Source organism: Harmonia axyridis, chromosome 6 (assembly GCF_914767665.1).
Source record: "Harmonia axyridis chromosome 6, icHarAxyr1.1, whole genome shotgun sequence".
NCBI lineage: Eukaryota > Metazoa > Arthropoda > Insecta > Coleoptera > Coccinellidae > Harmonia > Harmonia axyridis.
In genome coordinates, this window is record NC_059506.1 from 23,044,964 (window position 1) to 23,057,305 (window position 12,342).

Consider the following 12,342-nt stretch of genomic DNA (forward strand, 5'->3'; position numbering starts at 1 on the left):
GGCAGGCAAATGCCACACCATAGAGATATCGAGCCAGAAATCGACAAAGTCTGGTATTCCAATCTATTTTAGTTGGCAACCGTTTTCTTCCATCAATCCCTTTCGGAAAAAAATGTTGATTCGTTGATGTATCTCAAGGATTTTGGAAAGTTGACCAGCTACAAAATAGAATTCACCTGTTGTGTACTATTTATTCGATTTATTTGGGATAAACACATCTGTTGCGAATATTTTGACAGATTGAAAACTTCAGCGATTCCTTTTTCATAGAAATAACAATAATTTTTTCTACTTCTATGGTTAATATGTTTATTAAATTATGACATGTCTCGATGTTCTAAAAATGAAAGTAATAGTATCGTCTGGTCATTTTAAGATTTATGCAATTAATTGTACATAATAATTTAACTCATGTTTATTGTCTTATACAGTTCTAACTGATTTGCTGCGAAAATACACATTACTCACTGAATTTGTTGTGTTGAACATAATATTTGCAATGATTATTTATGTCGTTTCAGTAATATTCTTGTATGTCTTGATTTGGAATTTATATTTTTTTTTATTTCTCAGGGTTCAGTACCGAATGGTACAAAAGGAACCCTCAGGATGCCGGTGAGAAATCGATGTCTGTCTATCTGTTGATCTGTGTGTCTGGAGGCAGTTAAATTGAGTATAAAAAAAACTTTTGATATTTCTTGTGTCTTTTCAATAGTGAAAAACAAGTTTTATGGAAATTTATTTTCAATTTCGAATCACCTATTCCTCTTTTAGGTTAAGAAATATTTTATGCTAACATGCCACACGGACTGACAGATTTGAGTGTTCCAAATCATTTTGTATATCGTACACCCTTTCCTCTCATAAAAAAAAATGAATGTTTAAAGCATGTATGTACACACCCTCTTATTTTTTTGTGTATGGAATTTCTTAAGGGGAATCTACAAAACAAAATGAAATGATGTCTCGGAATATTCGATCTACAAAAATTTCACAATCGAAGTTTCAGCTTTTCTTCAAAATTAAAATGCGAAAGAATGCATCACAAGTTTTGTCAAAATTCTTGAGGAATATCCTATATATTACGATGTGTTTCTCATAAAAAATTTTTCTTGAACAACTTTTGGTAATTTCAATTGAGTTCAGTTTTTTGAAATATATTCATTCATTAAAGGAGAACTTCGGTATTCAATGAATTTTCTTGAATTTCTGCTTTTAGAAATACATCCTTTCATCAAAGAAGAAATTCGGTGAATTTTACAATTTTATTAACTTTTTCTATCAAAAAACTGCGTTTACTTCATTTGTTGGTCTTTTTTTCAATTTGAACTCTAAACTTAACTGTACTCTAAACTTCTGGGGGAAATGTTAAAATTACATTAAATTTTCAGTACTTTCAGTGTTTTGAAAACTTTTTTCTGAACATTCGGGCTGTAAAATGTGAACAATGCGTTTTGTTCAAAAATCAGTTGTAAACCAATCGTTAGAGAATGAATGCAATTCAGTGAACTTCACGAAATATAGAGATATTTAGAGTTTTCTTTCATTAACTTTTTTTAAAGTTCTTCATACGATAATGAGCTATTTTTGAAAGTTCATGGTCTGCATTGATTGTATACTAGTATTGATTTTATTGGCGAATTAGGTCGATTTGCTTTTGAAAATGCTGTGAACCAATGAATATTCATTTTATTGATCATCATAAAATTAGGAAATAATTTGGCAATTTTATATGAAGATAGTTTAGTTAAAGTAGAATTTGGAGATGGTTTATTGATGTTTATTTCATCTCATTAGCTCCACCTGTAAGGTTTTTAGAAGACCTCATGCGAGCGATATTATTCAAAAAAAAATTCTTTCGATCTCACTTCAAGTTTTATGTTTAAAGGTCGACATAGAAACCAGATCTTTGCCCGAAGAGGTATTTCGTTTCAGAAACCCAAACCCTGTTTCTGCAGCATAGGTCCCTTTTCATGGGGTTTCTGGATACCCGTCGGGTATATTGTTACCTACCGTAGCTCCAAAATGTTCTAGCTAGACGAACACGGGTCAAATAATGAATAAAGTGAACCTGTTCGGTCTCGCTCGCATGAAATCTGTTCTAAATAAGCTTGTCTTGTCAGTTTTTCAAACGTGATTTTGGATCAGGTTCGCCCCGACCGAAAACCAGTTCTCATTGTAGTCAGCCATGGTTGAATTTGCCTTTATATATCGGAACGTTTCAACCTTTTTCGTTGGCTTTGGAAAGCGTTACCGAATTTCGAGCAAATCGGATTGTTTTGCGTACAAGACTGTACTTGTTCGAGCCTGTATCGGACTTTGATCCTTTTTAATTTTTTTAAATCAATTTTTTCCAGCGAAATTCGAAGTCTTGGAATAATCTCATAACTTTTTAATTATTTATTTTGGTTTGTTTATTCAGTCATAAAGATTTGAAATCGTTCGAAATAGTATATTCTAAAACAAGTTGCAGAATGGGCATGAAGTGTTAGAATTGCGTTCTGCAACGAGTATTAGACGATATTTTCTCTATTTCAGTCGAGTTTTATGAAATATTGTCGAAATTCAATGAAAAATTCAGATTAAACATTCTAGTGACATTTTTATTGTATCTTGGCAGTTGGTGTGACTGTTACGAAAATGGACAGATTACGAAATTTGAAATTGAATCGTACGTTTCGAATTCTGAAATAATTTATAATTACGCATTAAATTCGTGAATTATGTCTGACGAAATCGATTTAACATCAACAGAATTAAGAGAAATTGCGAATAAAGTCGCAAATCATTTCACTAATTCCAAATTATATTACATTGACAATTGACGTGTGTTGAAATTTGATAGGATCGGTGTAGACAACCACAAAACGAAAAATATAACTGAAAGCAATGCTTTAATGAGTTAATTACAGCACTGTTTTTAGTACTATAATGAACTCATTACGATACTGAAATAGAGAAAATATTTTTGCGTTTCATTTACTTCCGAATGAAATTTTAGAGAATTTTTAACTTCGGATATAAAAAATTAAGGACATTGAGATAAAATTCAATCGATTGAAATATTATCATTATGCACCTACATGATTTCAATTCCATGATTGTTTTTTGTAATGTTTCTGATTGAATTTCACTTTGTTTTAAGCCTTTAAAATTAATTGATCTGGTTCCTACAGCTTACTATCTACCAATGTTTTATTATTTATTTTTATTCGGAAACAATAGTAGCTATTTGCCCAAAAAATTATCGCTGTTTCTATAACATTGATTCCACTAGCTGGAGATTCTGAACCATGGATTTTGAAGGTAAAAATTTCTATCGAATTAATATTCAAAAACTAAATACTTTGCCCACAATTATGGAATTGAAAGATTGACAGCACAATGTATAAATGATGAATACAATATATTTTACCAAGAAATTTTCCCCCTAATAGTTTTTTTGAATATGAATTTAAATATATAGATGCATGTAGCAGTTGTACCTATTATTAACATGGTGACACCATTTCCATTATTTGAGTCGATTTGGGTGATTTTCAGATGTTTTATTATATAAAAAGAAATAACTAAATTGTCAGGTTTTTTCCTTGGTAGTTATTTCTTATTTGTGAATATAATTCGAATATATTCCTCTTGAATTTGGTTATTTTACATTGAATTGAAAGCATTATTTGTTTTGGTAATGAAGAAAAAGTAATCGGATTCATATCCGACAAGATTTGTTGAGTTTTAGAACAGAATTCCTTTATCATAGTGGATTTTTCTATCTTTAAATTCTTCTTTCTGGCCAACTCTGATATACCTACAGGTGTGTAGTGAATACATTTTTTTGACATTTTTAGATATCTTGCATGAATCATTGGAGAATTGTTATGTCAAATATTTCTATGATAACATAGGATGATGAATAGTTCATCGGATATTGTTCACTTCATGAAATTCAGTTCATGGGATATAGTCACCTTTTGAACAGCGACAAAAAGAGTTTCGACAGTATTTTTCGAATACTACTCTGGCGCGCAGTATTTCCCGATAATTGGCAACGTTGATGAATCGACGGGCGACATGAATGATGGCTTTTCACTCTAACAGACCCCTGGGCGTCGCCTACATTACGCTGAAACAGCAGAAATTGCCAAATTTTTGTGGCCAAAGGTCGTCCCAATCTGATGCGAATTGTAACCCGCCGAGTGTTCTGCACCTTGAAAATTGCAACATCGCACTGGTGAATGCAAAACTCGGCGACTTGATTGAGCGGCATTGCACGATCCGCGTGAATGTTGCCAATATTGCGAATAAAGTTCGGTCACAGTGTTACCAATAGCACTCTGCTGAAAAAATCATTTACTTGGAAAAATATCCGGTTAACTTTGGTGAAAATCGAATGCACTGCTATCTAACGGTGATATGTACCTAATATTTCAAAAATAAATCATTTGGACAATCATCTATAGGGTGATCCAACGAAAACCTAACACCTCAATTTGCCGGCTTTAAAATGAAAATGTGGAAATCGTTAAAAAACGACCCCATTTGAGAAAAAAAAGGTGCTGTTTCATCAAGACAATGCGCTGTGTCACAAATCAATGAAAACAATGGCAAAATTGCATGAATGGAGCTTTGAATTGCTTCTGCATCCACCGTATTCGACAGATCTGGCCTCCAGCGACTTTTTCCTGTTCTCAGACCTCAAAAGAATGCTCGCTGAAAAGAAATTTAGCGCCAATGATGAAGTAATCGCCGAAACTCAGGCCTATTTTGAAGCGAAAGACAAATAGTACTATAAAAATGGTATCGAAAAGTTGAAAGATCGCTGTAATCGCTGGATCGCCCTGGAAGGCAATTATGTTGAATAATAAAATCGAATTTTGCCGAAAAAATGTGTTTCACTATGGTAGACCGGGGACTTTTCAATTGGTCTGTTATATGCATTTGCATAAGAAATGCACGTGAAATTCAGTGATCTTGTTTATCCTCAGTTCGTGGTAATTCCAAATTACTAGCCTAACCTCACTAAATACAGCGTATTGCGAAATCGCATTGGTGATTTGGTGAATGCAAAACTCGGCGAAGACGTGATAGAGCGGATGTTGCCAAACGTGGACGCGAATTCATTCTTTCGTGCCTCGGGCCCATCGGCCGAACGGTAAGTGACAGTTTTGGATGTGGCAACGGCGCCAATACGCCGGCTATTTGACGAAATCTGCAAACTGGCCGGTCGTTGATTAAATTCGGCAGCTTTCTCGACTGCTTTATGAGCGTTTTACACGCAGAGTTTATACCCTACGGTTTTTCTGACGAGAAGTGATCAAGTTTTAGGTTACGAACTTACGCGTTGTAACAGGTCAATAGAAAAGTCCCCGGTCTATCATATTAAAACAGATTTTTCGATTTATTATTCAACTTAGTTGCCTTCGAAGGCGATAGAGCGATTAAAGCGATCTTCCAACATTTCGATACCATTTTTGTAGTACGATTTGTCTTTCGCTTCAAAATAGGCCTCAGTTTCGTCGATTTCTTCTTCATTGGCGCTAAATTTTTTTCCAGCGAGTATTCTTTTGAGGTCTAATGCCCGCCACTCACGAAGCGTTTCTTCCAGCGTTTGGTAGCTAGCGTCGAAGAGATTCCAGTCAGACAGCTCGGGACACGGCCGTACGACTGTAAATCAGAGTATGAACTTGACTGCCCGACTGGAATCTCTTCGACGCTAGCTACCAAACGCTGGAAGAAACGCTTCGTGAGTGGCGGGCATAAGAACAGGAAAAAGTCGCTGGGGGCCAGACCTGGCGAATACGGTGGATGCAGAAGCAATTCGAAGCTCAGTTCATGCAATGTTGTCATTGTTTTCATTGATTTGTGACACGGCGCATTGTCTTGATGAAACAGCACCTTTTTTCTTCAAAATTTAATTTGGTAATTTGGTCGAAAAAACAAATTTTGAACAATTCTCTTGAAATCCTCAGGAAAATCCAACGTATAATCAAATTCTGTTAGTGAGCTGTGATGAATATTTCAATTATTAGTTTTGTTGCTTATTTTCCCGATATGAATCAATTATTCATACAGATTCGTATAATCATCACAAAAAATTAGAACTCCAAGAAACACCCTGTATCTCAAAAATAAAAGCATTTGCGATATAGGACATTTTTTATTAAAATTATCCAAGGAATCTAGTTAAAACGCATATATGTACTGGGAAAAATCATTTTTCTTCAGTAGTGTGAAAAATTACCACTTTCCTGCACTCTTATGTAAATTGCAGTGAAAAAATGACGTATAAAGTTGAGAATTTACTATTCCTTTAGGTGTTTCTTTGATTTGTAAGAAAAAGTTTTGAAAAATAAAAGAACGAAAACAATCCAAAAATGCCAAACTATAATTATCACTGAATCTGATGAAATCTTTCGGGGAAAAACCATCTCAATTCCAAGTTACTCATTGCTCCACTTCAATTCAAACGTAGCTTGTTTGATAAATTCCAACAATTCGTTATAACCGACATACCTACGTAAAGAAATCGAATAAGATTGTTGAGCTTCAAAGAAAAGTAGAAAACAAAGTAGTTGATTGGTCTACGTTCCAATAATGAAGCGGTCAGTTCATGTTATATTTTAATCATAGTGTGTCAGCCACTCATCTGATACTTCCTGAATAATTCGAACACTATGTATTATTTACCAGCTAAATAAATTTCCTTGTTTATTGTATTTGATGCGTAGAAAAAATTATTGTTATTTTTTTTATGGTCGATGATGAATGCAGTTCCTTTGAAACTATGTATTCGAATGCAATGCTGCAATATACATAGAGATTCAAGGTTTATGTATATTTCGAAATTTATCTCATTCTAACAAATTATCATGACATTTAGGGGGGGAGAGGTCATTTAATTTTGGATAATTTTGATATATGTATAGCATATATTCTATTAATCTCGATGATAAGTAGCTTGAAATATTTCCGAAATTTAGGGAAATTAGTTAATTCTGGCAATATAGCAGAATAAGTATAAGATGTAAAATTTCTTATTTCTTTACTCACTAGTTATCCAGCTGATCCTTAGTTTCAAATTACCTTCTAATTATACAGGGTGTTTCCAAATTTGTTTACTTTAAAGGAGGCGTTGGTACCACTCATTTTGCTGTCGATTGAACCATATTTATTGACAACCGAAAATCAACCGTGTCCGAGTTCTTGTGTTTTTTGAAAAATTTCTCACCTTACATCATTTTTCGTCAATTTTTTCCATGTCAACCAAGTATGATTCAAATTTCGCATTATTTTCATCGAAAAAGGATATGATATGTATGAAAAAATTAAAACTATGCTGTATTAGATATTGAATCAGAATTAGTATCTTTTGAAAGTTGGTATATCAAGAAAAGAATAGTAAACTTCTAATATAAATTTGCCTGCAACTTGCGAATAACACAATTTATGTATGACTCAATTATTTTAAAAACTTGCCAAATTTCTTCTTTATTACCTGAAAAAGTTTTCGTTAGAATACAGAGGCACTAGTTTTGTTTCAGCAGATTTTGATTTGAAAGGGGAGAGACCCAAAGAAAGGAAAGTAACTAACGGTGTTATATCCGGACTTCTTGCTGGCCACGAAAATAATTTAGAATTATAATCAAATTCAGTCAACGTAGAGAAAAATTGACGAAAACAGAAGTAAGATAAGAAAATCACAAGAACTCGAATATATTATAAACTGTTGATTTTTGGTTATCGCTAAATATGGCTCAAACGACAGCAAATGAATCATACTAATACAAACTCCAAAGTGTTCACGTCTAATTTGGAAACATTCTGTATATATTGCAATTATTTCGCTACACTTTAGGAACGTTCTTTAGATTTTTAATTTATTAAAAATGTAAAATCTAATTTCAAATTAGTTGTTATTTACTTATTAAAAGTTTTCACTGAATTTCACTAGATGAATAAGGTCTTTGGGGAGGTTTTGGTTAGTTAAACATGTTTTTATACCAACATTTCTAGCTCCTGGATTCCGAGTCATAAATATTCCATTATTATTTTTATTGCATTAAAGTCGTGATCAAATCATCCGATGTGTAGATATAACAGAAATAAAATATTGAAAGCCTAAGTGAATAAACCATCTGTTGAAATCTTCTGTTGTTCATTAAGCCAGCCAATAAAAACCAATAGCGAAACAGCGAGCAACATCCTATTGGAAGCAATAAAACCTTATTCAGGAATTTGTTATTATTATAATTGTTACCTGTAACTTCCATTCTGAGGGTACATCAACCTCAAATCACTTTTCTCCATACACCTGTTTGTTGAGTAACGCAATGCGTTATTTATTATTTGTCGTAACTGATTGCATAATTGGTTAGCAAACTTGCCAACGTCTTCGCTAATCCAGTGTGGTATGGCGATAATAACCAAGTCTGGCCGAGAGGAGCTGATGTAAAATTCATAAAAGTGCTGGTAAAAACTGAAAGATTATCGGTAAATTCAGAAGAAGCTCTGCAGCCTCTCGGTAATGACTGGTATGTAATTGGTGGCTTTCATGAATAATGTTTCTTGACTATCGTCGACTTCTTCCAAGAGGTAACACTGTCAGTATTGACTGGTTCGATTTTTTTTTACACCGGTTTTGTGGATTTCTTGCTTTGTGGATGGAAGTTTTTTTATAGTTCTGGTCGTTCTCGAAAAACTTCCCGTGGAATTATTTCTTGCTCCTGAATGTTTTTTTTTACCTTATGAAGCTTTTTTGTTCTTCAGGAGTTCAGAGTAATTAACTAAAATGTTTTTTAATGGTTTCATTCATTATCTTCAATATTATTATATCGAGTTTGGTTAGAGACGAAAGTTGAAATTGTTACAATTGGCGTAAACTTATCCATGGTTCTCTGGGGTTGGATTTGTAGTGCTATAGTTGGACTATAGTTGGCCTATTTTGTATATTATTTATCATGAGGTATTGTTTTGTTTGATTTCAATTTAGTTTTAATGTTTTCCTGTGTGAATATGAATAGAATTGGAGTTTTGTTGTTAAATTCTCCGTCATTTTAGATATAATTCGACTTGAGTTCAATTATAGTTTGAGAATAGTCCAAGAAGAAATCTGAATTGATTTGGTTGTTTGTTTAATTCTCCTTCATTTTCGATATTGTTCGACTAGTCTAACTATAGTTGGACTATAGTATATTTGTAATAAAACTATAGGAGGACTATAGTAGGACAATAGTGACTATAGTTTGTTTAAACGATTTTTTCTGTTTTTTTTTTCGTCCGTATCTCATAAAATGACTGGTATGTAATTGGTGGCTTTCATGAATAATGTTTTTTGACTATCATCGACTTCTTTCGAGAGGAAACACTGTCAGTATCGACTGGTTCGTTTTTTTCCCACCGTTTTTGCGGGATTCTTGCTTTGTGGATGGAACTTTTTCTATAATTCTGGTCGTTCTCGAAAAACTTCCTGTGGAATTATTTCTTGCTCTCCTCAATGTTTTTTACCTTATGTGAATGAAGCTTCTCTTCTTCAGGAAATTCAGAGTGATTAACCAAAATGTTTTCTTTAATTTTCTCAATTTCTAAATTATATTGAGTTTGGTTCGAGACGAAAGTTGAAATAGTTACAATTGACGTCAACTTATCCATAGTTCGGCAGAGGTTGGACTTCTAGTTTGGCTATAGTTGGACTATAGTTCGTCTATTTTGTATTTCACTTATCATAAGGTTGATTTGAAATAAGTTTTACTGCATCCCGGTAGAAATGCAAGTAGAATTTCTTTTTTGTTGTTTGATTGTCCTTAATTTTCTATAGAGTCGACTATAGTTGGACTATAGTCCCAAAAGAAATCTGAATTGATTTTGTTGTTTGTTTAATTCTTCTTCGTTTTCGATATAGTTCGACTAAAGTCGAACTATAGTTGGCCTATAGTATATTTGTATATATGTGATAAAACTATAGGAGGACTATAGTTGAATAATTGTGACTATAGTTTGTTTAAATGATTTTTTTCGTCTGTATCTCATAAATAACTCTGATTATTCTAATTATAGGAAAAGTAGATCACGCCGAGCAACGCGGTTGTGTTCGACGCAGTTGGAAATTCATTTTTGACAACAGCCGAACTCTGATCGAAATTCATTTCGAGTTACAGTCAATTACCCCCGGAATTCCAATTAATTTCGATGGGCAACATAAATGTTTTGTTCGATATAATCGCTATTGTGTACGGTTGTCGATTCAGTCGGACGTCCTCAGTAAATGGAATAATGATGGCGCGATACAATTAAAAAAAAAAATTGTATTTTCCTTCATTTTTTTTCACGGTTCGGTTTGAACGAAGAATCGTCAGGCGAAGGGTTAACGAATTCAATGGTAAATTATAATTGATGAAGGCGTTCCAGACAACACTCGAATATTGATTAATTATTTGGTAGCTTGGTGGTATGTACCGAGATGTAACGAAAAAAAAAAAAACACATTTCAATGATTGAATTTATTTATGTGTATTCTTCTACTGAATGTTTCTATACGTCAATGAACTTCTTCTAAACGGCAAAACCAATTCTGATACGGCTATAGAGGAGATTTGAAGTTTTAAGAAATTTTAACAGTTTCAGTAAATGGAGAATTTATCACCGAATTGAACGTTCTGTGCCATTTGTGAGCTTTACAATAGTTGTTTTGCTGGCTACTATAGTCGAATAGACTGTGTTTCCACTCAGTAAAGAAGTTGGAATTAAATTAAATGATGATTACATAACATTCGTATTTTCAAAATCAGTTGTGCTACACAAACAAAAAATTTGGACAGTTCATTTATATTTCCAAATTACTCTCTAGAAATACAAAATATTGTACTCGAGGAACAATATCTCAATTATCAGAGAGATTTTTTTTTTCCAGATTTTACTTAATCCTTATCTTATCGAAACTATTATCCATAATAGATTTTATATTGATGATAAAATGATTGAGCCTATTTTTATTCATTATCTTTGGATACTGAAATATTTGGAAGGAGGAATTACTTAAGACAGATTAGAGTTTACTATCGATATCATAGAGATTAGGAGGAGCTTAAATACTTCACAATATAGGTATCTATTTTTATCAGAATGATTCGAGAATTTTCATTTAAGCAATTCTCGTATTTTGGGCCGAAATTTGATTGTACTCACCTGACTAAGATTTCCTATCCACATCGCAGATATGGCTAGATGACAGTATTAGAGAATCCAAATCTTAAACTATAATCCAGTATATTTTTTTATTTGTATAGTATGGACTCGAAATACACAATGAAAGGTTCATTTAATTTTATATTATAAGCATACGCCATGACACTATGAGCGTTTTCGAGCAAGATTCAAATTAGATAAAAAAAAAGTGACATAATTTTCCCTAATTCTACAGTTTGGAATGATTAGACACAATCCTACATTACAGAAGTGGTATTTTATAATATATCATCTAGCCTTTTCTGTAGCCTCACGTAAACGCAAAAACTTGAATTACACCTTATATTAAGTCAAGCAGATTCGGATGGGATCATTGTCTGGATGGGTGACCCTGACTTGACTCAGCCGATTTTCTTCAATTTTCATTTATGCCTCGATCGCAGGTAATGAGATCTCCTTGAACGTAACACCTTCCCGTAATGTTTCCAAGAGTGTAATTCCATACAGTTCTGCGCGCTGGCATATAAAAAGTTTGGAGGAGAGAGAGAAAGAGATCTTATCGCGTATCCACGTCGGCATTTTCGTGTAATTTACTCCGGAATCGAGGCCATTTTTCCGAACCGGCCTGGAGGTTAATATTCACCCTAACGGGATCGGATCCCGATCGCAAACCCGCTCGTTATTTATTGCGGGGTGGGGGGCGACTAAAATTATACCGGTTGACTACCCCCGGAGTCCGTCGCCGGGTCTAGGGGACGCCAATGACGCGTAGAAAATATATACGACCGATTTTCTATCGATTTAACGGTTTAATTACAAATGAACTACTGTTCGAATGAACTACCAACAAACGAACTACCCGGTACAAATGAACTACTGCATAAGTAAAATTACAGATTCGCTGAAAAATTGAAATGAGATTGAAATCAAATGCTAAATATAGATTTCTTACAATGTTTGCATCATTTTATTTTCAATAATGGTCCTTCATTAGAAGAAAAATGTGAAATATCCTTATTATCAATTCTCCTCGCATATTTGCTGTCACGTTACAATGATCTATTGGAGAACTACGAAGCAATTACATATTTATTTTTTTTCTCGCAAATCTACAAACTGTTATTTACCAACAGTTCAGCATACCCTGTTTCCTCGGCTGCAATT

At 33.5% G+C, this 12,342-nt stretch overlaps 1 protein-coding gene across 5 annotated transcripts in view; it reads left to right on the plus strand.

The window, feature by feature from the left end:
* Positions 1-12,342, plus strand: part of LOC123682982 (protein split ends) — a 148,011-nt gene that overhangs the window by 9,084 nt on the left and 126,585 nt on the right. For 3 of the 5 annotated variants that reach the window (XM_045621847.1, XM_045621851.1, XM_045621849.1), the window contains one exon: positions 574-615. The exons of the other annotated variants lie outside the window; for them this stretch is intronic. In XM_045621847.1, the coding sequence (XP_045477803.1) occupies positions 574-615 (42 nt within the window). The remainder of the gene's footprint in view (positions 1-573; positions 616-12,342) is intronic. 5 annotated transcript variants of the gene reach the window in all.